The 25,633-nt window shown below is 48.3% G+C and overlaps 3 protein-coding genes and 1 long non-coding RNA gene across 5 annotated transcripts; 2 read left to right on the top strand and 2 right to left on the bottom strand.

Annotated features, from left to right (window-relative positions):
* The first annotated feature begins 540 nt into the window (after positions 1-540).
* On the top strand, positions 541-2,171 carry POLR2J (RNA polymerase II subunit J). Its single transcript, XM_063174164.1, has 4 exons — positions 541-668; positions 816-905; positions 995-1,169; positions 1,657-2,171. The coding sequence occupies exons 1-4, from the start codon at positions 616-618 to the stop codon at positions 1,690-1,692; spliced, it is 354 nt and encodes a 117-aa protein (XP_063030234.1). The 5' UTR covers positions 541-615; the 3' UTR covers positions 1,693-2,171.
* Positions 2,059-18,937, bottom strand: LRWD1 (leucine rich repeats and WD repeat domain containing 1). Of its 2 annotated transcripts, none has more exons than XM_063174162.1 (16): positions 18,826-18,937; positions 16,755-16,897; positions 14,227-14,461; positions 12,883-13,002; positions 11,509-11,661; positions 10,709-10,849; positions 9,727-10,068; positions 8,970-9,096; positions 8,613-8,722; positions 7,977-8,184; positions 6,448-6,520; positions 6,218-6,358; positions 5,462-5,556; positions 4,722-4,883; positions 4,003-4,127; positions 2,059-2,469 (listed from the first exon to the last, which is right to left on the bottom strand). In XM_063174162.1, the coding sequence occupies exons 2-16, from the start codon at positions 16,832-16,834 to the stop codon at positions 2,329-2,331; spliced, it is 2,253 nt and encodes a 750-aa protein (XP_063030232.1). In that variant the 5' UTR covers positions 16,835-16,897; positions 18,826-18,937; the 3' UTR covers positions 2,059-2,328. The 2 variants fall into 2 exon arrangements, with proteins under 2 accessions (XP_063030232.1, XP_063030231.1); XM_063174161.1 differs by lacking the exon at positions 18,826-18,937 and adding an exon at positions 18,397-18,482.
* ALKBH4 (alkB homolog 4, lysine demethylase) lies at positions 18,897-21,074 on the top strand. Its single transcript, XM_063174163.1, has 3 exons — positions 18,897-19,019; positions 19,651-19,848; positions 20,287-21,074. The coding sequence occupies exons 1-3, from the start codon at positions 18,897-18,899 to the stop codon at positions 20,920-20,922; spliced, it is 957 nt and encodes a 318-aa protein (XP_063030233.1). The 3' UTR covers positions 20,923-21,074.
* LOC134427950 (uncharacterized) lies at positions 20,660-24,488 on the bottom strand. Its single transcript, XR_010030276.1, has 2 exons — positions 23,083-24,488; positions 20,660-22,391 (listed from the first exon to the last, which is right to left on the bottom strand). It is a non-coding gene; the product is annotated as an uncharacterized LOC134427950 (long non-coding RNA).
* Between the last annotated feature and the right edge of the window lie 1,145 nt (positions 24,489-25,633).

The raw sequence follows: 25,633 nt of genomic DNA, 5'->3' as shown, positions 1-25,633 counted from the left end.
GTCCGTGTGTCTGCGGGGCGTGGGGACGGGCCGGGCACTGCCCAGAGCCCTGCTGGTGGCACTGGTGACGTTACACTGGGGACAGCTCTCAGGGGCCTGCTGGTGCCATTGCTGGTGCCATCACTGGCGGCCAGCACTGATGGCAGCACTGGGGATTCTAGTGGTGGTGCTCCTAATGGTGGCAATGCTGCCATTGCTTGATGTCCCTGCTGTGCCATTTCTGATGGCCCTGCTGCTGCTGGCTCTGTTGGTGCCATCACTGGTGGCTCGGCTGGTGGCTTGCTGGCAGTGGTGGCATCCTTGGACTCTGCCCATGGTGCCAGCTGGTCAGCGCGGTGCTGTCTCCAGCGGGGACACCGCTGATGGTGTCGCTGGTGTGTGTTCTCCTCCCGGCCCCGCCGCTGGCCGCAGCGGTGGCTCTGAGGCGGGAGCCGCCCGTGTTTGTGCCGGTGTCCCCGGCCCCGCTGTCCTCGGCCCCGCTGTCCCCGCTCCCGCTGTCGCCATTGCCCGCTCCGGGTCCTCCCGCCCGCCTGGGGGCGCTGTGGGGCCGCCAGGAGCACGGAGATGGCGGAAGTGACGTAGCGGAAGCGAAGCGGCCGCCATAGCAACGGCGGGATGAACGCGCCTCCGGCCTTCGAGTCCTTCCTGCTCTTCGAGGGCGAGAAAAAGTGAGGGGATACCCGGGGGCGGCTCATTAAACCCGGGGGGCGAGTAATTAAACCCTAATCAGAGCTGGGAGGGGGAATGCCGGGCTTTCCCCCGCTGTTCTATAGCGCGCACGGCTCGCTGACATCCCTGTATCCCATAATCCCCAGGATCACCATCAACAAGGACACCAAGGTGCCCAACGCCTGCCTGTTCACCATCAACAAGGAGGACCACACGCTCGGCAACATCATCAAGTCGTAAGTTGAGGCGGGGAGGAGATTTCGGGGGAGGTTTGGGGATTTCCTGCCCTTCATTTCACTCTTTGGGGTTTTTATTCCCCTTCCAGGCAGCTGCTCAAAGACCCCCAGGTGCTGTTTGCAGGGTACAAGGTCCCACACCCTCTGGAACATAAAATCATCATCCGTGTCCAAACCACGCCAGATTACAGCCCCCAGGAAGCTTTCACCAATGCCATCACAGACCTGATCAGTGAGCTCTCCCTCCTGGAGGAGAGGTTCAGGGTAAGGGCATTCTTTTCCTTTTGGAAAACTCTTTGGCCTTGTTGTAATGTTGGTGTGTGTCTCAAAGCTGCTGGGTTTAGGTTTATGAATTAATCCAAGCCACCCTCCTTGTGTTGTTCAGCTGCTGTCAAAGCCTGGCTGCTCTTAAGTGCATTTTTATTTTCTTTTTTTTACTTCTTCTGACAAAACTCTGGGCATGTATTTTCACTTCTCATCACTTCTGCTCAGTTTATTTATTGATTCAGCCCCTGAATCCTAAGATTTAATCTTACTCAGACTGAGATAGTACCTCTGATGTGCTGGGAAAAGGCACCAATTTGTAAATAAGTGTTGATTTTAATTCCAGTATTATTTTTCTGGTTGCTGTAGAGATTTCCATTGTGGGTGGTTGTGATTCACAGAAGATTCACAGGAATGATTAAACACCAACATCCAGCCCAGTAACAACTCCTCTCTAAGCATGTGTATTTTTCCTTTTGCTTTCCAGGTTGCAATTAAGGACAAACAAGAAGGAATTGAGTAAAATGGAGCAGACTGTTACTTCTGAGGCAGAATGACATGTCTGTTACTGGATGAAATATTTAAACCTCCACTCATGGCAAATATTTTCCCCCTTGTCCCACTTCTGTTTAATTTTTGACAGCAATATTTTAATTTTTTTTTTTCATAGCCAACAGGCACTTTGCCAAGAGGATAAATGTCATGTTGGATTTGGTGGATAAGTCATTAAAGTGATTTTTAGTTTTCTAATTGGAGCTTTAAGGCAAATATTTGTCCTGGGCTGCTGGGGAGGTTGCTGTGGGTAGGATTCCAGCATGAGAAGCTGCTCAGTGACAGCTGGACATGAACTCTCTGCTTTTTCCTGCCAAAAATTCCAGGCACTGCCAGCTGAACTGGTATTTTGTTTTATTAAGTGTCATTTCTATAAAACAAATGCACAAATTGTGAAAACTTACAGTAAAAGGAACCGGATGTTCACAATGAACTGATGAGTTTAACAAACTCTTACCTTGTTTGTTTTTTGTTTTTGTTTTTTTTTTTTTCTTTTTTCTCCATCTGGCACATAAAGCTGCTCTAGAAAACGTTGATGGGCACATGGGGAACAGTCACTAATACTGCACTAGGTCAAAGCACGGGGGTGGAGCAGTGGCACAGGGGACTAGGATTTCTTCCAGATGGCTGTAATGTTCACACTGGTCAGCACAACAAGGTAGGTGAAGGCAGGGTCTGCCACCACGTTGTTCACCAGGATCTCAGGGGGCTGCTCCCCGTTGACGCGCAGCTCCGGCCACGTCAGGATCTGTGGGAGAGCACAGGGAGGGGACATGGGCACCTGGGGCACAGGCTCTTCCTGCTCCTGAGCAGCTCTGGGATGTTCCTAAAGGAGCAGGCTTTGGTGCACAAGTGAAATCACTTCAGCCCCAGAGGATCTGTGGGAGAGCACAGGGAGGGGACATGGCTGAGGGGGACATGGGGACCAGGGGGGCATGGGGACCTGGGGCACAGGCTTTTCCTGCTCCTGAGGAGCTCTGGGATGTTCCTAAAGGAGCAGGGTTTGGTGCACAAGTGAAATCACCTCAGCCCCATAGAATCTGTGGGATATTCCTAAAGGATATTCCTAAAGGGCCAGGGTTTCATGCACAAGTGAAATCAGCTTCACCTCAGCCCCAGAGGATCTGTGGGAGAGCACAGGGGTGGGGACATGGCTGAGGGGGACATGGGGACCTGGGGCACAGGCTCTTCCTGCTCCTGAGGAGCTCTGGGATGATCCTAAAGGAGCAGGGTTTGGTGCACAAGGGAAATCAGTTCAGCCCCATAGCATCTGTGGGATATTCCTAAAGGATATTCCTAAAGGGGCAGGGTTTAGTGCACAAGTGAAATCAGTTCAGCCCCATAGGATCTGTGGGAGAGCACAGGGAGGGGACATGGGGACCTGGGGCACAGGCTCATCCTGCTCTGGGATGTTCCTGAAGGAGCAGGGTTTGGTGCACAAGGGAAATCACCTCAGCCCCAGAGGATCTGTGGGACAGCACAGGGGGGGGATGTGGCTGAGGGGGACATGGGGACCTGGGACACAGGCTTTTCCTTCTCCTGAGGCTGCTGGAGCTGTAGGATATTCCTAAAGGGACAGGGTTTCACAAGTGAAATCAGCTGCACTTCAGCCCCAGAGGAATAACTGGTGGCTGAGCAATGTATTTCCAAAAAACCTGAGGAATTACAGAATTGTTGAGGTTGGAAAAGAGCTCCCAGAGCATTGAGGCCAGCCTGTGACTGAGCAGCACCTTGTCACTCAGGGTGCCACCTCCAGGGATGGTACTTCCTTCCCACACCTGAATAACCCTTTCAGGGAAGAAATAATGGAACACTCTGTGGAATGTAGCTGCAGAGCAGTGGCTGAGAGCCTTTGGCGTGTTTGATTGTCCTTTCAGAGGGACAGGCAAGGGGACAGTGACTGCCCAAAAGAGAACTGTCTCCAGAGGGAATACTGGGCAGGAAAAGGGTGAGTGAGCATAGGGGAGCAGTGAGGCCTTTCCTGCCAGGGAATGTTCACTCTGGCTTCCCTCTCCTCCCTGGGGGATGTGGTGCCTGCACACCTGTGATTTGTGCTCCTCACCACATTTTAGGGCTGTTTTAGGAGGAGCTGCAGGGGGGGGACAGATTTGCTTTGCAGCTTCTCATTCCTGTCCCCAGCGAATGGCCTTGGCCACAGTCTGGAGATTGCTTTAATTGTTTGTGAGGGTCATCTGTGGAAACACAAGGCATGTTCTGGGACAGGCCTGCTCAGGAGAATGGGATCAGCTGGAGGGAGGCACAGAGAGCAGCTCAGCCCTACCTGAGTGGGGGAGATCCTCCGCTCCGAGCGCTTTCCCTTCGCAGAGCCCCAGCCCGAGGTGTAGGTGGAGAGGTTGTACATCCACACACTGCCCTTCTCATCCCCACAGAACACGTATTCTTTTGCTGTGAGAGCAGAAGAAAAAGCTGGGAAACAGGTGTGGAGCTGGGAGTCTGTTCTGCTGTAAAGGACAGCTGCAGGATCCCAATGGAGGGTGCCACATTTCAGCAAAGTTCCCTTACTGGCACAAAAATATGAATTTACCTTACTCTGAAAAAATTCATTTGAACATAAACCAGCTCTCTTTAGTGTAGAAAAGCTAGTGCTAAATGCTTTGGGATTCTCCTGACTTCGTTTTGGGAAGTGCTGACTGGATCAGGTTTGTTTGTTCCTTGTCAGACTCCAAACCCAGCTGCCCAGTGTGTGACATCCCTGATGCATCCCACAGATGCACCCAGCATCCCAGTGACTCCTGAGCTCTGTGCTTTGAAAACCTGTGCAAGAAAGACCCCCTTAGCCTCAACTGTCCCCCCTTATCAGGCAGAAGGTGCAGCTGTAATTATTTATTACTGTTATTTCCACCCAGCTGTTGCTGGAGCTGCACTGCAGAGCTGCAGAGGGGAGAGCAGAGCTCTGAAATTCCAGGCCTCTGCCTCCAGCTCCAGGCTACTCCCATGGATCAAAGGAGAGCCATGGCCCCAGGAAATGAGTGCTCCTACCTGGGCAGGTGCTGAGTGTCAGGTAGGACATGTCTGTTGTGGACCACTCCAGCTCAGCCAGGATAACTGCAGACATTGTCCTCTGGCATCCTTTTCCCTTGGCATCAAAAGACTTACTCCAGCTCCACAAGTATATGCATCCTGGTTTGGAGCTCTTGGAAACTAGGGAAGAAAGGAAGGGAGAGGCTGTGGCAGCTGCTGGGAAGGAAAATGCATTGAGACAGAGGTGGTCCCTCCAGAATATGGATTTCAAGCCATGGGATCTGATCCAGCAGCAACTGTTTGCACGTGCTTTACCTTATTTCAGAATAACTGGAGGTTGCAGAGAGATTTTCAGTGCTATGTTTATGTTCCTGAGCTGCAGAACAAGCATAAGCTGTTCAGAAGGAGCCAGCCCATGATGTGAAACCCACAGTTCCCCTAAAAAATACCCTGTTGCCACCAGCCCTTGAGCAGAAAGAGACTCTTTCCCCCTTCCACATTGGCACTGCTTGGCCATGTGTGCACTCAGGGATGTGTCCAGCTGATTTCTGGTCCTGTCCAAGCATAGGTGTGCACTCTAAGCACATTTTTGGGAAAGACAAGTGACTCTGGGTGACAACTCCATCCTGTGCAGCCCCCCAGAAGGTAAAGAGGCTGTCACACTCCTTTCAGCCCCTCTGCTTGTCATGCTGGCTTCACCCTGCACACGCTGAAGTGCCCCACTGTTTTTGGGATTGTGCTGTTGTGTTTATACTCACCAACCACATCATCATTGAGAAAAGCCAAACCGTCAACCCTGTGAGACGTTGTCAAGCTCTCCTCACTAGGAAACTGGAATATGGCTTCAAAAGGCCTAGAGCAGGGGGGAAGGGTGAAATCAGCCAAACCCTGAACAGCCAGCAGTGAAAGGGCACCTGGCTGCAGAGCCCAGAAGGAAATCTGTGTGTGTTTGTGAGTCTCTTGCCAAGCTCAGGTGAATTCCAAGTTGAGTTTACACTTTTGGTCACTTGGGTTTACTTATACAGCAGAAGTCTGTTTGCTCAAGAGATTGCTGCACTCCATCAGGATCAGGATATTTGTCAGCAGGGCATGACTTTGCTTGCTTCTTCCTCATAATTTTGTCCTGAGCTCCCACAGGGTCCCAGTTTCCTGGGTTACCTCACGTACCAGGAGCAGGGGAGGCCTCACTGTGAGACTGGAAATGGATCCAAAAGTTTACACTCTGTTACACTGCCTGGAGATGACACACCCTTAACTTTTGGGGTATTGGATTACACTCCTGCCAGCCTTCCTGCACAGCAGCCTGCAACACCTGCAGCTTTAACACAAGCCGTGAACACTCCTTGAGTAACATGCTCCTATTTTTTCTGGCCACTCTGGGAAGGGGAAGATGTTCTAAGTTTGATAGGATGTGCTGCTTTTGCTCAGACCTCCTCAGTTAAAAATCAAACCTTTGCTAGGACTATCCTATTGTTCTGGAAAGCAAATGCACATTCCCAGCTTGTGCTTCTCACCTGCTTTTTTGTCCCTTATCCAGTTTTATATTCCAGGCAAAACAGCCATCTTCACAGCCTGCCAGCAGGTACTGCTCTGGGCAGGTGGGGACCAGGGCAATCCGGAGGGGGATTGAGGCTGTTTCCAGCACCAGCAGCTGGCTAAAAAAAAAGCAGAGAACAAGCAGTTAAGTGGTGCTGTGATAGTTACAGGCTCTTGGACTGGCCACATCTGGTTTTTGAACCTTTACCTTGCTTTGAAATTGTAGTCACAGTCTGGAATCCCAATATCCCAGAGTGCAATTCGCTTGTCATAGGATGCAGCTGTGGGACACAGAAGAGAAGCAGGTAGTGACACCACCACTGCTCATCTGGCTCTTCTCTGCTAGCTGGCACTTCTGTCTGAGTCACAGCCACCCTCTAAGGCTCCAGAGAGCTCATTAAAGCACAGCAGCACTCCCTGAGGCTCCTGGCCCAGCATTTCCCAACACTGTCACACATGCACAGTCAGTGTTTAGTGTTCTTATCCTGTGCTCTAAGAGGGGCAGATAAAACAGTTTGTTTCCTGGTGTCCATCACTGAGTTGTGGCTTCACAAGGTCTTTAGTTAGTGGCCCTCTGAGCCTGTTTCTGGTCAGGGCTTGTAGTGGAATCTAAAATATGAGCTCCAACCTCTACTCTCAGGTAGACATCACTTTATTTCATGTATCCATGGCTTACTGTGTTCACATCCACAGCAGCTCCCAGTGGGAAAGTCAGGCACTCACAGAGGGTGAGAAACATGTCACCAAGCTGATACACTGGAAGCAGAAACAGTTCTAACAGATTACTCTGAGTAACCTGGACCCTCATCAGATAGCAGCCCTCAAATTCAGAGTTTGTTGGTGTCCCCTCCCCAGAAATGATGCAAAGAATCTCCCTTAATTACTCTAAATTTTTCTATGAAATATAACGAGTCTTGCTGTCCACACCATTAAATGGCTGTGCCACCAACCTCCTTATCCCTTCCACCACCCTCCTAATCCTTTCCTCTGCTTCTGCTTTTGGCATTCCTGAGCTTCTTCTTGAAAAGTATCCCCTATTCTAAAAAAAAATTCCACTTTTAATGGTTCATGTAGCACTTTAACCACTCCAGGATGTGGGTAATTGTAGGCAAGAGAAACAATGTGCTCTGGGGTGCAGGTGTGGCCTGAATGGCTCTGTCCCAGCTCACTGTACAGCCTGGCAATGCAGTTACAATTTGTAACATGATGGTCCATTACCAGTCCATGAGCCACAGCCTCTGTGTGTGGCAAAGCTCTCCTTGACATCAGGACCTGAATAGAAATCTCTGTCGAGGCACAGAGTTCACATTAAAAAAATCAAAGTAAATTAAGCACATTGTTGGATAAAATGAAACCCCACAGCCCATAATAAGCTGCTGTGCTGCAGGAGAGCCCTGCCACTGCCTGGCTCCCAGCTGCCTGCTCTGCCATTCTTCTTACTCATCCCTGTGGAACAGATCCACTACTGGGCTTGTTTGTGGCTAATGTGTGTGTGACAGCCACCCTGAGAGCCACCAAGGGAGAAACAGGAGCTGCTGCACCTCAGCTAAAGAGGCAGGCTCTGGCTGAAACAAGCTGTTCCTGCTGTCACAGGAGAGTCACAATGTTCTCTCCCTAATGCCTGTCCATGTCTTTTGTTCCTGTGTCCCTGCCTGTCCTGGTGACAATTCCCCTTGTTAAGGAAGCCCTGACTTTTCCACATCACAACTAAACCCAGGCATTCCGAGGCAGACTTACTGAAGAGGTGGGTCTCCTGGGTTGGGCTGAAGCAGACAGTGGCAATGGGCTTTTTGTGAGCCTTTATCTCTCCATAGCAGAAGTCAGCTGCCACGTGGATGAGTTTGACAATGCCTCTCCTCCCTGCAGCTGCCAGGATGTTGTGAGCTTTCTTGCGGCTGTCGCTGAGCACCATCGTGAGGGTTGTCCATGCAACGCTGAAGAACTCCTGGGGCACAAGGAAAACAAGGCTGGGGTGACAGACAACAGAGAACAGCCAGCAGGGTGGTGGCTGTTAGCTCAGAGAAAAGACAACTGTCACAAGTGCTACTCAGGTGGAATGGCACGACTATTTAAGATGGAGCATCAAAACTCCAAACAGCTCTCAGAAGAACATAAACTACAGAAAGAGGATTTTATACCTCTGTGCTGTCAAGCAGGCTCAGCAGCCAGACACATCTGTGTGAGGACTGGCAGGCTAATCTCCTAAACTAATAAAAACATAAACCCAAACCAGGCTAAAAGGATAACAAGCAATATTTATTATCTATCTTCATCTTAACACCTGTAATTGTAATTGTTACAGGTTCTGGTGTTGTAATTATTACAGGCTCTGGTATTCCCATTCAGTGCTCACCCTTCCCACTTGCAACCCACCTCTGTAGCCACTTTATACTTTTTCAGCACTGTCCCTGTCTCACAATCAATCAGACAGACAGATTCCCCTCCACAGGTTGCCACGGTTCTGGAGGAGCTCACAATGGGATCTGAAAGAGGAAAATAATGGGTGGGAAGTTCCCAGGTTCAGGGATAACACATGAAGACTGCAGTTTATCACTGCCTGGTGCTCTCCCAGTCTCCTGTTTTCAAAGTCAAAGGAGAATTTACGTAAGCAAGTCTCTTCCTGACAACGGAGACTACAGCTTGAAGGAGCAGGGGTCTAAGGCATGGAGTCTGCTGGGATTCCAGAGCCAGGTGGTTCTGGGAATCCTGCAAACCTCTTTAAGAGCTCACCTTTCCTGGCTCCAGAGTCTATCACTGGCTCGAAGACACAGGACCAGAGCTGTGTTTTAAAATCCTCGCGGCTGTTGCCTTTACTGTGACACTGAAGAAAATGCAATGGCTCTGCACTGACATCCTCCTACAATAAACCATCCACATTTAGAAAATTCATTCCCCTGACACGGTTGGTCTGTGATTGCCTTGACAGAACCCTCTGCTGAACACAGCAATCTGAGTTAAACTCAAGTATTTTTCAGCCTGTCTGTGCTATGGAGAACAGGAGAGACCAAGGTGCCACAATGCTCAAGACTCCTAAAGCAGCAGGGAACTGTTTAGCAAAGATGTGCCCAGCAGACCCCAGCAGAGAACCCCATTTCCTACAGCAGAGAAACATGGAAAACCCTTTAGATCCCCACTGGCCTGAGCTGAGGGGGAAACACCTTTCCCCATGCAGCCCCTGAGTTGAGAGCAAGGCTTGCCAGTCCCATTTCTAAGCACGGGTTTGCAGTGCACCACCTCGGAGCGCTGGTCCATCCATCCCCCAGAGGGGATCCACTGGGCTCTCCTGGGGGGGTTCCTCCTCTCCCTTGATGCCTCTGAGAGATTTAAAACAATGACAAAAAAAAAAAAAAATCCAAACCAAAACTCACAATATATTTGGCCAACTATGAGCTCCAAGCTGTGCAGAGCTCTGAAGAAACCTGAAGGCAGCTCCTCCCACTCTAAAGCAAGAGGCCCCAAGCCAGTCCCAGGGGGCTGTTGGATGTACCTTGCGCTTGGAGTTCTTCACAGGGGTCAAGGTAACCACACTGCTGTCCTGCTCCTGGCTTTTCTGCTCCCCTGTCATCTGACTGGATCTTCTGTTGCTTTTCCCCTTGGGAAACTGCTCTCCATTCTTCTGTGTCCCTTCAGCTCCCTGCTCAGGGGTTGCCTCCTTGGCTGGTTGGTTTGATGTTCTTGGTTTGTCAGGAGCTGGGTCATCCTCCACATGACTGGATTTTCTGGGATTGACTTCAGCTTCCTCCTCGGTGTTTGCCTGGGTCTTGGACCTCTTTTTTCCAGGGCTTGATTTTGAATGATTTCTTTTCCTCTTGCTGGGTGTTACTGTGACCTGTAAAGCATGTTGTCATGTTGTCAGGTTCTACAGAAGGTTTTTAGCTTCCCCGAGATGTGCAGACAATTTGTAAGTCAAGGACATTAATTATTCAAATGCAAGTATCCTCCCACAGTTACAGACTGGGTTCCAGGAATCAGACAGCCCAGAGCTGCAGGGTTCCTAGAGGCAGAAGCTAATGAAAACCACACATCCAGCCTCCTTTTCAGCTCCCTTCCCCTGTCTCATTATTTGCAATTTACATTCAATGTGGAAAAACAAATCTGGTCTATGGACCACAGGGGTTCAGTCTGCAGTGATTTCCAAGCAGGAAAACACCAGCAGAGCCTGGCCAGGCATCAGCCCAGGTCTCTAATTAAAATATCTCTTCCTAGAGGAGAGGTGGAGTGAGTAGCACTGCACTCATGAAATGTTTTTGGTCCCCTATGAGAATGGAAGCTCTCTCAGGGAGCAACTCGACCTTCACATTTCTGGGAAAGCTTCAATCTGGCTGTAAAGAAGAACCTGAGCTGTGGGATACAGGCTGGAGCCTGAGACTGCCCCTGTGGTTACCAAAGGGTCATAAATGTGAATTGACAAGAGCTGCTGAATTTCCAGGAAACAGAACATTGCTAATGTAACTGGAAACATCACCTACCGGAGCCACCTCTTCTGCAGCTTCCCTGGGGCTTTCTGTGCTTTCTTCCTCATCCTCATCTGTCTTTTCCTCTGGTTCAGTATCAGAGTTTAACTCCAGACCTAGTGAGTTTGCCAGAAACTCTTCTGCAATCATTTTCACCTGAGAAGCAAATATGTGGATATGTTAAAAAAGAAAAAGATGATGACAAAAGGGCCACAGCATATCAAGCTCTGATGTGTCATGGCACAAAGAGCTTCTTTGCTGAGGTTTTAATATCTGCTCCCACTATTCTGTGTGAAGTTCACAAGTGGTGGAGGAGTCCCCAGCTGACATTACATGACCCAAGAACTTCACTTTGTCATGGGCATTCAGAGTACACAGCTGTGGGAAAAACAGCACAGCAATACAACAAGACAAAGGAGAGATAGAAGTCTCAATTGTATTGAGATGTGTCTCAATTGTGTGAACAAACAAAACAAATGTTATCAACTAAATGGTAACTACACTTCTGTCATTATCTTTACTCTTTCATCAAGAATAAAAGTTACTATTAAACTAATTTGCAAATAATTCAGTATTAAGGATACTGCAGTCTGATTAATGAGTACAAGTATCATTATTGCTTATGAATTAAAAAATAATATTTAATGACAGCCATTTCAACTTGGTGCACGTTTAGACCTGATAACTGCTTAACAAAGCAGTGAAGAAAGAGAAAAATGATACCACTTGTCAGCAAGAGCACCCAAATCCATGGAGTGTTTCACTGCAGCCCATGCAGGAGCAGGAGCAGGGTCCTTGCCTGGGATGTCACCTACCCGCCAGCGGGTGAACTCGCTCAGTGAGCTGGGCCCATACACCACGTTGGTCTGCACTGACTTCAGGAACTTCTTCTTGATGGACTTCACCTGCTCAGCTGTGTATTTCTCAGGGAGTTGGTCACTGAAGAATTTTTTCCAGTGAGCAGTAACCTAGGCAGAAAGACTGAGTTTATTCAACAGAAAAGCACGAGAGAACTCATGAAAGCATTTAAGAAGTGGCCAACCCTACATGACGGAACCACTTTAATTCATTTATTCATGTTCAAATGACCACTTCAGCTAAGGAGAAGTGGTTCAGTTCCTCTGTAGCAAGCTGGAGTGAGTGTGGCTAAGCAGACACTGTCAGCATGGACCCAGTTAGAGAGATAGCTGGACTCCAAAAGGCTGCTGATACAGGATGTTCACCTGCCAGCACAGTTTCCCATTGGAGTTTCTGGTGGGCAGTTTCACATCCATCAGCATTTGGACCCAACAGACATTTTTACATTGAAACACAGGACTAAGAACTGGGCAGGCAGGTACAAATAACACCAGGGCAGAGACACCACAAAAAGAACAGCACAGGGGAGTGTTTGGTGTCTCATTAAACAGCCAGCCATGATCAGTTGTCTGGGACAAGAGGCTGAGCAGCTCTCAGAGACCCTTTGAGGTTCACAGGTTTTATGCAGACAACACTCAGCACAACTCATCCCAGTTTTCAGGATCTGAGTTTTCCTCCACTGTTACACAGAAGGAATTAAGAAGATAATTAACTAGAATACAAATGGTAAGAGTAGTAATACATGAAAAAAAAAACAGCCAACCAAACCTTTTTCATAATTGAACAATAATTTTGCTCAAGATCACAACGATGCCTTGTGGAGACAATCTGTCAGGAGCTAAATTGTGTAGACAAATGAAAATAGAGTTCTACACATCCACAACTGAAGAAGAAAGAACAAATCCTTATTCCTGGTGAATGGTGGAAAAAGCAGGATTATCCAGAGCTTGATTTTGTGCTCCCTGCTCCTGGGGCCTGGACAGTAACTTAAATTAGATGGGGAGGTGTTTGCAGCTGTTCTGGCAGCACCAGGCTTCTCCCATTCCTGAATGATGATCAGAGTGACCTGAAAAACTACAGGATCAGACACAGGCCTGGTTGGCCCTGCTCCTGTCACTTAAACCAAAGGCAAATTGCTTGCATAGAGCAGGTAGAGCAGATGCCAGCAGTGAGCAGAGAAAGCAGCTGTAAGACATTTCCTGGGTGGCCCATTCTGCAGGCTGGGCTCAGATCATACCACAGGTATTGATTGCAGCTCTGTCACTACACTGAGCACAGGATTGAGTTATTTTTGAGGTTTTTAGAGGTTAAGGAAATATCCCACACCTTACCTTGCTGGTGAGCTTTTGGCTGTTGACACGCCTCACATGGTTGGCCAGTTTGGTTATGTCCTTGCCATTGAGCAGACGAAGATTTTGCAAAAGAAACATTACTTTATAATCATCATTGAGCTAGAAGGAGAAAAAACACTGGAGTTACAAAATTTGCATATGTGGTACATGCTTTACCTTTAGTCCTTGATTAAAATACAGCCTATATGAGAATGATATATTTAGTAAGGGAAAGCGATGTCGTAAAATCTCCTCAAGATTTTCAACTTGTATTTCACATTTTAGGTGTGAATTAATGTTCTTTATGAGTTGGGATCTTAAACTGCAGGCAGAGCTGCCCAGCCTCCAGTCAGTGCTAACATCTAGCACAAGGTGGGGGCTGTGTAACTGCTCATCTGCTGGGCCTGAGTGCAAGACTGGGAGCTCTGCTCATATCCCTGACCTCTAACACAGGGGAAGGCCTGTCCTGCCTCCAGTCAAGGAATTCCAGCAGGAATTCCTTGGGTCAGATAGTTCACCATAGAGCCACACACATACTAACAGTGTGCAACAACAAATAAGTATGTGGGGATGGTGAGTAGCTGATGCCTGTTTGCAGCACAAATAAAATCAGTTTTGGATGTTTGACTTGTATAGATCATTGGATGTTTGACTTGTCAGCAGATCCTCTTGGGAGAAGTCAAAACCTAAACCAGACTAATCACCAAGTTTAAACCCTCATCTGAGGACCCAGTCTGTGCTCTTTTCCAGAGCACAGAGGGCACTAAAACTAATACAGATATTAGAATATAAAACTAGCATTAGATATTAGGAAAAAAATTTACTATGGGGGTGGTGATGCACTGGCAAATGCTGTCTAGAGAAGCTGTGGCTGCCCCATCCCTGGGAGTGTTTAAGACCAGACTGGATGGGGTTCTGAGCAACCTGGTGTTATGGAAGGTGTTCCTGCCCATGGCAGGGGGTGGAACACGATGAGCATTAAGGTCCCTTCCAATCCAAATCATTCTGTGATTCTGCATTTCTCTAAGAACCTCTCTACACAGTCATTCCTGTATTTTACACTAGTAAAATGTTTAGTATGAGCATGAGGTACTGTACCTGATAAGGCACCTAAGACAGGACTTTGGCCTAGAGAATCAAGACACAGATTTTAATATCTGAGCTGTTTTAAGCAAGTCACTTCTGCAGATTGAGAAGCAGAGGCACAAAGTGGTTAAAAGTCACACAAATGCTGGCTGCTCTCTAAATGCCCTCGCACTTGCTGCCCAAGAACAATGTATAAGAACTTTGCACAAGTGCTGTTTGTTTTTGTCTCTGTTTAATGCAAGGAGGGGGGTAACTCACTGTCAAGTACACATTGTTCTCATAGGTCAGCTCCTCGAGCAGAGGGAACTGTTTCAGAGCAGTCACATCTTCCAGCTTGTTATTGTTGCAGTTCAGGACACGCAGATCAGGCAGGGTGAGGCTGTTGGGAAATTTGTCCAGTAAATTATCAGAGAGATCAAGTTTCTGCAGGTGCCTCAGGCGGGAAAACAAGCGCGGGTCTAAATCTCCAGTCTTCAACTGCAGCTTGGACAGGCTGAAAACAAAATAAAAAACAAAAAAACAACCATGAACTATCTGTAGCTCACTGGAGAAACAAATGCTGATTTCATAGCATAGATAGTCCCACCTGGTGGCACCTCAGTCCAGTACAACTCCCTGGGTACAACTGACCATTGGTTTTTTTAGGGTTAACTCAACTATCTCTTGAGTTATCACCTCCTCACAATAGAAGAACCATTTTGTAAGGTTTTAAAATTTTTATAAATATTAAATAACTAAAAAGTGTTTTAAAAATTTTATTATATTATTAACCTCAATAAATAGTAAATCACAAGAGATGTAAAACTCAACACCATTCCATCAAAAGCTAATTTATTTCTTAGTCGCAATGCTTTATAAATGTTTTTCAATCTATCAACTTTCTATCAAGTTTTAAGAATTCTTTACAAATCCATTTCCTACACTGGTGGCAGCATTCTGGATTGTGAGCACAGTGTGGGACAGCTGATGTGTCTGAGCTAACAGCCACCATCAGAGACTCAGGTCTGCCCAATTACAATTAACCTGCAACTCAGATCATCTCCTAGGGGTTACTGAGGTGGCTGGGAGCAGTAAATCACCAGAAAAATTCTTATTTTATATTAAAAAAAATTACTACACCTCTCAAAGGTTTGGTATTTTATTCCTGTGCAATGTTAATCCAACAAGAGAACTGTGGCAATTCAAGACACAGGACCCTCAGTGTACCCAGTCCACAGAATGCACTGCATTCATTATTTCACAGTTCATGCCAAGTGCAGAGTGTGTCCTCAGATAATCTGGCTGTTTTCAAAGAACTAACTTCACAAAAAAGCGTTTTTCCATTTCTTTTATAGTGAGATTTGTTGCAAAAACTTCCAATGGTAAATGTAGAAATTCACCCAACAAAATCCCAAAACTGCCACCAAAACAGAACTTTGTCCTGAAAGGGGAAGTGATACAATATTGGTGAGGGGAAAAGAAATATTCCTTCTCTGTAAGAAAGTGAAAACTGCATAATATAAGCTGGGTCATTTATATTTGTTTAGATCATTCAGGTGAGCTCCAAAGGGAGCTTCCAGCCAACATCTCTTGAGGGCACAAGTTTGGGTTCCTTTAACAAACAGAATCTCTTTCTCTAATGACCAGTTAAAAAAATAAGCTTCTAGATATTAGTGAAGTGTGAATAAATGAGACAAATAAATCCAGAAAGCAAGAACTTTTCTCCTTCACTTGCCATCTCAGAAGTGTAGCCAGCCTGTCAGAGCTGCTAAGACAGGTTGAGGACAATCCAGCTGGCTGCAGAGCTGTGACTGTGGTGTCCTTTTGGGGAAAAAAACTCAGTGGTGTTCCCCAAACAGACTTTCTGAAACACATCACAGTACAAAGCTGCATGGAGAAAGCCACAGTCCAAAAATCCAGAATTCAAACATCTCCCTACCACTCTGTTATTGAGATTATTGCAGCTGATACTCAGAGGAACTGCAGAAATTCAAGCACACACCAATCAAGGACATCATTTCCTCATCAAGAAAAAAAAAATCAACAGAGTTCTCTGTCTTGTTGGTGATTAACTGATGTTTCTTACTAAAAATAATTACTTTAGCACAAGGCAAACTGAAAGAAATAACTTTAAGGAGTACATGTGAAACCCAAACCTCCTGACTTCAGCAACAAAAACAACAAAGGTGCCAGCCAGAAATTGGCCAGCTGAGCCACTTGGATTGGCCAGCTCTGTGTCAAATATTTGGAAGGACACAGTTTTGCAATGACCTCTGTCAAGGACCTGAGTGACAAAACTGTTTTTAGTGGTTTTTAAGTGATTCAGAGTTTATTCTCTCCCCCTGCAATGTTTGAGGTAGTAGGATTACTGAATATAGGAGAGATGGAACATGATGGAGGGAGAGAAAAATGGAAGGGAAATAATGCCAAAAATACTTTAAAAACCCTCTGAAATCTATGCTGGAAGATTCTTTTATTCACATTAAGAAATTGCTAGAAAAAATGCAAGGGCTTTGGGGGTAGGGATGATACCTTGGGCTTAGGAAATTGGGATCCAGCCTTGAAAATAATGGCAGCAAATATACAATAGAAATGGCAAAAAAAGGTGACATCTGCCAATAACCAATTAGAGAATGCAGTGCCACCATTGCTCACTGATCCTGCACTGGGAATGCCTTCTCAGCTCTGTGCTTTGATACTCTCTCCATTTAAGTAAAAAAATGTTTAGAGGAAGATAGACACACAGACAAAAAGCCATTGCCAGGTTGAATTAATCTGGAATTTTCCATGGGCCTGTCTGCACTTACTTGAGCGTCTCGATCTTTCGGAGCCTCGTGGATCTTGGAACTGCTCTTTCCAAAAGAAGTTCTGTGGTGATTTTGGACATTTTTAACCTCCACCTCTCTGCTGGAACCACCAGTCAGTCAGCTGGAGGATGTCTTCTGGTTACCTTGATAAAACAAATGGGAATAAGAGGAAATCTTTCAACAGCTCCAAGAGAGGGGAAAAAAAAAATTATGAGGTTATCTACTGGTTTTGCTGCTGTGTTGGAAGCCACCTTTTTTACTTGGTTGAAATGAACATGGCAGAGATTTTTTATTGGATTGGGCACAGGTTCTCAGCACGCTGATCCAATCCATCTCCAGAACAACAGGCATCCATCCCCTGGCTGTTGGAGTGACAGACTTGCTGCAGGTGAAAGCTGTCCATGAGTGATGGCACTCAGGACCAGGACAGCATCACAGGGACCTGCTTGTGCCTCTCCCGGGCTCTGCTCCAGGAATTCCAACATTCTTTCAAACAAAAAGCAGCAGTAAGAGTCAACACACCTGCTGTGAATGGTTTTCTCCCAAAAAAGTGACACTGAGCTCACTGGCCTGGCCAGCTGGACAGACTCTTGCCTGATGACTTCCAAATTGCCCAAAATTTTTGGAAAACTGAATTAACCAGCAGAAATTCAAGCACATACCAGTCAAGGACATCATTTCCTCATCAAGGAATAAAAAACAAAAATCAACAGAGTTGTCTGTCTTGTTGGTGATTAACTGATGTTTCAGTAGACACAAACAGAGGGATATGCTGATATTTGGAATAACAGTGCTGACAGGGCCAAAAGAGCTCCATGAAATGACTGGTCCAGGGCATCCCATTCTTCCTGACACAGATTCCAAGAGAGGGAAATAAAAGAGAACAGAGCTCCAAGGCCAGGCTTGCTCCTGTCTTTCTGTGTTAGATCAGTGCTGCCCAAATGACATTCCAGCACATCGTGAGGGGACACGGGGCACTGAGCTGTGCTTGGGCTTGGTTTGAGCAGCAGCAAACACCTACAACACCTGCAACATTGTGTGATGAGCAAGAGGCACAATATCATATATACTGAAATATTGTATGCACTGAAATATCGTATACAGTGAAATATCGTATACACTGAAATATGGTGTACACTGAAATATTGCATACACTGAAATATTGTATACACTGAAATATTGCACACACTGAAATATCGTATACACTGAAATATCGTATACCCTGAAATATCATATGCACTGAAATATTGAATACAAGCACAAAGAGCTGATCTGAAAGCCAGCTCAAACAGCAGCTCTGTGGGATTTGATTGTTCAAAGGACAGAGCTCTCCCTGAGAGTCCAAGCACAGGGTCAGGCTTGTTCAACCAAAGCTCCCTCAGATTCTGTGTCTACAATAAAAATGTGACACCAGTGACTGGACGTGCCATGGCCTCTCTTTGGCACAGTGGCACAGCCGAGACAGGGCAGGAGCCGCAGGGAAGGCCAGACACGGCCGGTCCCATCCCACAGCCCCGGGGATGCTGCAGAGGCACGCTCGGTAACCGGGGGTGCCGAACGCCGGGGTTACTGCACAGGGAACGGGCCCCTCCTGCCCCCCGCAGCTCTCGGGATGGAGCCCCAGGGCCGGGCATCCCCTGACCTGAACGCGTTCCGTGCAGCTGCCCCGGGACGCGATGCCGCGGCGGTGACAAGGCCACGGATGCCGGGCTGTCCGCGCACGCCGGGCGGCCTCCGGGCCGCGGGGTAGCACCGGCCGCAGGCCGCGGCTCCGCCCGTGGGCAGGGCCGGACCGGGCCGGGCGGGGCAGGTGCGGCCCCGGCCGAGGCCTCGCCCGTCACCGCCGCCTCCGGACACCGAGCACCGCGAGGGGCCGGCGCCGGCCGCGGCCTGAGGCGCCCCCGCGGGGCGCGCGCCGCGCCTACAACTCCCAGCGTCCCCCGCGGCGCCGAACAGCGGCGGGGAGCCCGGACCCGACGCGGGGGCTGCTGGGAGCGGGAGTCCGCCCGCACCCCCCTTTCCACCCCCGCTGCCCGACCGCGCGGCCTGCGCCCAGCCCCGCTGACCTCACCTGGAAGCGGCCGGGGAGGAGGAAGAGGAGCCGGGGAGGAAGGGAGGGCGGGAGGAGGAGCGGGGAGGGAGATGCAGGCGGGAGCCGGCGGGATGCAGGCGGCGGGCGGCGGCGGAGGGCCGGGCTGCGGCTGCAAGGGGATCCGCTCCTGCCTGCTCTGCGAGGGGCCCGCGCCGGCCGCTCCGCCCCCGCAGGTACCGGGGAGGGGGCGGGCGGCGGGGCGGGGAGGGGCGGGCAGGAGGGCGGGAGGAGCCGGGGGGCGGCGGGGACCGGGGCCGGGGGATGGCGGGACCCCCGTGCCCGGAGCGGGGACCCCGGGGCCGCAGGGTCACAGCACGGGCCCGAGCAGAGCTCCCGCGGCGGCCGCCCCCCACACAGGGTATTGTGAATTGTTCAACGCTCAGAGCCGGAGCTCACCTGAGCCTCACGTGTTACGTTCACGTTCATTTGTAACAGCTCAGCCTTGTGGCCTGCGCGGTTTTCATCAACTTTCCTCGTTCAGCATTTATTGCTATGACCAACCGTGTCTCTGCAGCAATACCCACCATTAATCTCCTTATACCTGTGGCCCTGAGGGTCATTGGTTCTTCCCTGCTCTTCCAGGATAAAGACATCACTAGGAAAAAAAAAATTGGCTTCAAACAAGCAGCACATTGATGCTGCAGCTGAAAAAAAAGAGCAGGGAATAGTTCCCCAAAAGCAGCTGTAAATTTTTCTGTCTGCAAGAACTCTGTGCAGTTTTCATGCTGCAATAGCAAGGTTGCAGGGGTAAATAATGGAAATATCTTACTGCTTTTTTCCCCTTTTCCGTTGATATTTCCACAGGGAGAAGATAATTTCACTTACTGTCCAGCAACAGGCCTAGCTAAAGGAAATGAGCACTCGGAATTTGCTGGCTGGGCATTTCCCTTTCCAGGGGTGTTCCTGGTGGAGGAATTCATTAGTGAAGATGAAGAGTGTGAGATAGTGGAACTGATGGATCGAGATGACTGGAAACCATCACAGTCTGGCCGAAAGAAACAGGTTGGACTTTGGAAGCACATCTGATCTTAGATCCCTCTGGAAAAGGAAAGCTGTTTTCAGTTAAAACCCACAATATTGAGATATTTTATGAAGTGTTTTCCTTTGAAAGCTTTTCCTGAAATCAATGGCAAGAATTATCTGTAATTAAAATCAGCTTCTTGCAAAAATACACGATAGTTACAATAAACAGTATTTGATGGTGTGTGTTCCAGCATTAAAGTTCACATAATCTCCAAGGGAAAGAAGTGGGTGTTCAGATTTGGTTTTACTTTACAAATCCAGAGAGATTAATGTAGATTCACTGAGTCCTTTTGCAACCTGGCAACCAGGTCAGTGGAAGAGATGAGAACAGAACTCTGCAGGAACAGCCTCTCCAAAAAGACTTGTCCTAGATTTTTCCTTTACACCAGCTTTCCCCTCCCTCTTCTTTTCCAACAGGACTACGGACCCAAAGTGAACTTCAAGAAACAAAGGCTGAAAGCTGGCAGCTTTACTGGCTTGCCAAGTTTCAGCAGGAAGATTGTGGCACAGATGAAGGCCTGTGCTGTGCTCAGTGGTTTCTTACCTGTGGAACAGTGTAACCTGGACTACAGACCAGAGAGGGGCTCTGCCATCGACCCCCACTTTGATGACTGGTGGCTCTGGGGGGAGCGCCTGGTCAGCCTGAACCTGCTCTCACAAACTGTGCTCTCCATGTCCTGCGACTCACAGGACACCATCCAATTATTTCCTATTTCAAATAAGGAAGAATTAACCCCCCCTGCACCTTCCACGCAGACATCAGCGTGCAGAAATCCAGGAGAAGAGGGAACAGAGTGCTTTTTGTCACCGAGGCTGGTTCCAGGGAAGGAGGTGAGCGTGGCCATCCTCTTGCCCCAGAGGTCGCTGGTGGTGCTGCACGGGGATGCGCGGTACAAATGGAAACACGGCATCCGCCGCAGGCACATCCAGCACCGCCGCGTCTGCATCACCTTCAGGGAGCTCTCGGCCGAGTTCTGCGCCGGGGGCAGGCACGAGGAGCTGGGCAAAGAACTGCTACAAATTGCTCTTTCCTTCCAGGGGAGGCCCGTGTGACCAAGGGGTGGCGTTTTGTTGGGAGAGGTGTAAAATGAGGTATGGAATTTGTGTGATGAGGTTTATTTCACGTGTGTGCATAGATAAGCTCAATAAAATCAAGATTTAACAAACAAATAAAAGGGGGTGAGCTCTGAAACCTCCTGGGCAATGACAGCTTTTAGGCCAAAGCCAAAAATTTTAAGTTGCATCCATTGTCTGTGTTGTAACAAAAAAGCAAACAACCAGTTCCTAAACACTTAAATGAACCCAAGAAAGTTAGAAACACTAAACAGAGTATCAAACAGCCATTGACACAGTTTCAGCCCAAGCCCTGGCACAGATTTTAAGCTTTCCTGGCCCAAACTTGATACTGTCAGACTGGTTTGAATGTTACATCCAGCCCTGGGGGTACAAATATCCCCTCACCCACCTCAGACAGGTCCTGTAGAGACCAGGCCTCAGGGGAGGAAGGTAAGCAGGGATCTTTCCACATACAAAACACTGAGAACTAATTAAGGTAATTGTCCTTTGCTTAAGATTCATGCTCTAACAATGAGGATTAATCATAAATTCCATGTGTGACCTGTATCTTCTGGGACCAAAGAGCAGCATTTGCAGAGGACCAGTGCTGACTCTTCAGGCTTGGACAGAGATCAGACCAAAGGCCTGCACAGACTGTGTTATTTTCTGATCATTTGTCATCTCTGAACCCTGCTGTCAGCTCTCAGTAGCAGGAGTGAGATTTTGGGAATTAGCTGGGCAACAGACTGCAACCCTGGCAGCTATCATTTATTTTCCTGGCACCCCTAGCAGTCAGGTTTGAATCATGCCTCATACCTAAGATTCAAGCAGTCATTTGCAGCAGAAGCTGATCTGAGGCCATCTGTCTGCTCTGAACAAACTTCTGTGCTCTTGAAAATGAAGTTGTGCTGCGGAAGAAGTGTGTGATCCTTTAATAAACATGGTGCTTCCTTCAGCACAGTGTCACCTGCAGCAGGAAAACACCACCTTGCCACCAGCAGGCAGTGCTGCCTGGCTTTGGTTGGCAAGGGAAGGGACAGGCAGATCTCGGTGTCCCTGCACTGCTGGGCTCTGCCCCAAAGTGCTTCCTTGGCACTGACTGCACAGGATTTGCTGCACAGCAAAGCACTCTGCTTTTCTGCAGGGGAGGGAGCTCTTCACCCAGCACAGCTACCAGGGATCAGATGGGTCACTCAGGATGCTTTTCAAGCAGAGCGCTTTGTGGGCTGCAACGAGCCAGGTTCAGTTTAGTGCTGATTCCAGCAGGGCTCCCATGGGCAGCCCCAAACTCCAAACCTCCATCCAGGTGGGCTGGTCAGTGTCCTCAAGCAGCTCCAGCAGCAGTTCCAGCAGTCACAGCACATCCCCTCTGATGGAACCTCTTCACTGCAAACACAGACACACAACAGGCAGGCCACACCTGCTCAGAGTGAGCTCTGTCCCAGGAAATTCCTCATAGGCTGCAGCTGGAAGAGGGTAGATCTAGATTAGGTGTTTGGAATTAATTCTTCCCTGTGGGAGTGGAGAGGTCCTGGCACAGGGTGCCCAGAGAAGCTGAGGGTGCCCCTGGATCCCTGGCAATGCCCAAGGGCATCTTGGAGCAACCTGGACTAGTGGAAGGTGTCCCTGCCCACGGCAGGGAACTGGGGGTGGGAACTGCACGATCATTAAAGTCCCTTCCAAGCCAACCCATGTTGTTGATGTCCAGCTCTCTCCCAAAAGCAGGAGTGTGCTGAGAGCAGCAGTTCCTCCCTTCTTCTGCAGCCTGGCACCCACAGGGCTCAGCAGCTCTGGGAGTGGAATATCCCCAGGACAGCACCTGGAGCAGAGGGGCTTTGTCCAAGCAGGAGGAGGAGCCTGGCACAGACACCCAGGGAGGAAACCCAGCCCAGGCTGTCACAGAGACAGCAAACACTGCACCTGGATCCTCCTCACCCTGCAGTTCCAAACCTCTCCATGGATCTGCTCTCTGCTCAGCACACTGCAGCAAAGTGTTGCCATTAATGCTTGGCCCAAATTTCCAATGCTCCAATTCTACATTTATATTGTGCTCTCAGGCTGCTAAAACACTTTCTGTGTGCATCCCTGCTGCTCCATTCTCTCCACAGTGAAAGCAGATGATGGATTCTGATGAATCAGATTGCCACAATAACTTACACAGTGTCAGTTCATCTTGTGCTCTGCATTTGCTGGCTGGATTTTTCTGCCTTGATTGAACTATACAGGAAGCTGCTGTTCTTGCCAGAAGATTCCAGCTCTTCCTAGCTGATATCTTAAATGTGAAAAAATGCAAATAATTAAATAATGAGCCAAAAAGTGAGGGCTTTTTCTTGGTGTTTTTGAATTCCAAAACTGAATCTAGTCACTACACAGGCATTGCTGTGCCAGTCTTTTGACATTTTTAACCTGTTAAACAGCCTCTTGGGCATCATCCTTAAAAAAAAATGCAAACCCATCTGGTCAGTATTACTCCTTAAAACTTCACGTACATTCTCTCTAAAAAGCCAGAAAAAAAAAAGCCAGAAAATAAACATTAACAATTTACTGTCAAGGACCACAGAAATTTGAGAAAGGTATGAAGATGTTCTAATCTTAACGAGCTCTTTAAAGTAATTTTGTCCACTAAGCTGGTATTATTATTAACAGAAGGCAAACTTTAATGGTCTCTCTGTTACAGGAGTTTCTTGTCTCCTTAACCTCCTTGTAAATGCCGTGCCAAGACCCAGACCCTCATTAAAAGGAATTACATCTAATTGTTATCTCCCTGTGCACTGCAAAGGGAGAATGATAATATCTGACCAAACTTGCTTCAAAAAAGCAGAACCCAAGTTAACCCATAAGAAGATGCTGGAGGACTTGAGCTGCCTTTCAAGAAATCAGTCTGAAATCACCAAGAAGCATAAAACTGAACGAGTTTATCCAGTTTCTCTCACACAGCTGGACAATAACTGAGATACATTCGTTGTTCTATATTAAATATTGTTCATGCAGAGGTAAAACAAGAATAAGCAAAGCTAAAATACAGGTTTTTTTTCTTTTTCTCTTAGCACTCATGGCTGTCACACCTCTGGGCAGAAAGCAAGCTCCCAGCTGGATACAGAGGGATTCAGGGAAATACTGTCCAAATTCAGCCAGTCAATTTTAATTACTGAAACTGCTTTGAAATGGCTGCAGGGGAAAGAACCTGTGAGTTAACCAGAAAATATCCCCTCTGGCCCAGCTGAATTTGATTGCAGCTTGAGGGGGCGTTGAGGAAGTTGATGCAATGAGATTTAAAAGATAAGGAATCTACAGCAGCAGGGAAACTCCAAGGGCTTTTTGTTTGTTAGAAGGCAAGAAAGGAAAGGGGAAAGAAAGGAAAGGGGAAAGGGAAGGGAAGGGAAAGGAAAGGAAAGGAAAGGAAAGGAAAGGAAAGGAAAGGAAAGGAAAGGAAAGGAAAGGAAAGGAAAGGAAAGGAAAGGAAAGGAAAGGAAAGGAAAGGAAAGGAAAGGAAAGGAAAGGAAAGGAAAGGAAAGGAAAGGAAAGGAAAGGAAAGGAAAGGGAGAGGGAAAGGGAGAGGGAAAGGAAAGGAAAGGGAGAGGGAAAGGAAAGGAAAGGAAAGGAAAGGAAAGGAAAGGAAAGGAAAGGAAAGGAAAGGAAAGGAAAGGAAAAGGAAAGGAAAGGAAAGGAAAGGAAAGGAAAGGAAAGGAAAGGAAAGGAAAGGAAAGGAAAAGGAAAAGGAAAGGAGAGAGGGAAAGGAAAGGAAAGGAAAGGAAAGGAAAGGAAAGGAAAGGAAAGGAAAGGAAAGGAAAGGAAAGGAAAGAAGGAAAGGAAAGGAAAGGAAAGGGAGAGGAAAAGGGAAAGGACATTGTGAAAGGCAGGAGGAGCACCTCCATCCCAGCCCAGCCCAGGTAACCTCGAGGCCATTTGGGATTGCTCATCCCCACATCCCAGAGGAAGGATGTGGGAGGGAAGGATGTGGAGGGATGTTCTCTCTGCAGCTGCACCCAGCCCGGTGCTCTCCAGAAACATTTCCAGCCCTCCCTCGGCCCGGGGCTCTCGCACGGTGTCACTTTCATCCCTCATATGCTCAAATCCAACACGACTCCACCTCTCACAGTCACAGTTTCCCCGAGAGCCTCCTCTCCATTGCAACAGGGAGCCAGCCCGGCCCCGGGGCGATGTTAAAAATAGGGAGACCACAGAGTGAGAGCTGCCACTGAATCCTGCAAAGGGAGAACCCGATCCTGCTCCCTCCAGCTCACGGTCGTGCCCCTTCTTTACTCCTGCCAAGATGGAAAGGGAGAGAGGAATTGCCTCCAACCAAGGCTGGTGCACGGGAATGACACAAAGAATTGTTGTTCCCCTGTCCTTGAGAGCTCCTTCCCTGCTCCAGGGTGGGCAGCAGGGTCCCTGCAGCGGCATTTTCTTGCTGGGCAAAAACAAAAAAAAAATCTGAACAAGATCATGGCTGTCCCTAGATCATGGCTGTCCCTGTGCTAAGCTCCAGTGCAAAAACTGGAGAAATAGCTCAGACAAGGCAATAGCTGGTCCAGAGAGCCACAGCCCAAGGGGGCTGAGAATTAGGGCAGCAGCCACCCCAGAGTGCAGCAGCCCAGAGCCCAAAGCTGGCACAGAAAGCCAACAAACACCACAGGAGATCCTCAGCACTCGTCCCCAGCTGAGGGTGGAACCCTTGGAGAAGCATCTCCATGCTGGCATGGCAGGA

This window comes from Melospiza melodia, chromosome 21, assembly GCF_035770615.1.
Source record: "Melospiza melodia melodia isolate bMelMel2 chromosome 21, bMelMel2.pri, whole genome shotgun sequence".
In the NCBI taxonomy this organism is placed as follows: Eukaryota; Metazoa; Chordata; class Aves; order Passeriformes; family Passerellidae; genus Melospiza; species Melospiza melodia.
The sequence above is the reverse complement of the archived record's forward strand: the minus strand, read 5'-3'. Positions and strand labels throughout refer to the sequence as shown.

Bases quoted from the DNA above. Each gene is read 5' to 3' on its own strand.
- POLR2J (XM_063174164.1), top strand. From the start codon at position 616: ATGAACGCGCCTCCGGCCTTCGAGTCCTTCCTGCTCTTCGAGGGCGAG. The intron at 669-815 runs GTGAGGGGATAC...CATAATCCCCAG, and splicing joins CTCTTCGAGGGCGAGAAAAA to GATCACCATCAACAAGGACA. The intron at 906-994 runs GTAAGTTGAGGC...TTCCCCTTCCAG, and splicing joins CTCGGCAACATCATCAAGTC to GCAGCTGCTCAAAGACCCCC.
- LRWD1 (XM_063174162.1), bottom strand. From the start codon at position 16,834: ATGTCCAAAATCACCACAGAACTTCTTTTGGAAAGAGCAGTTCCAAGA. The intron at 8,723-8,969 runs GTGAGCTCTTAA...TTCCTCTTTCAG, and splicing joins AGACTCTGGAGCCAGGAAAG to ATCCCATTGTGAGCTCCTCC. The intron at 4,884-5,461 runs GTGAGTATAAAC...TTTCTTCCCTAG, and splicing joins TCTCAATGATGATGTGGTTG to TTTCCAAGAGCTCCAAACCA.
- ALKBH4 (XM_063174163.1), top strand. From the start codon at position 18,897: ATGCAGGCGGGAGCCGGCGGGATGCAGGCGGCGGGCGGCGGCGGAGGG. The intron at 19,020-19,650 runs GTACCGGGGAGG...ATATTTCCACAG, and splicing joins CGGCCGCTCCGCCCCCGCAG to GGAGAAGATAATTTCACTTA. The intron at 19,849-20,286 runs GTTGGACTTTGG...CTTTTCCAACAG, and splicing joins AGTCTGGCCGAAAGAAACAG to GACTACGGACCCAAAGTGAA.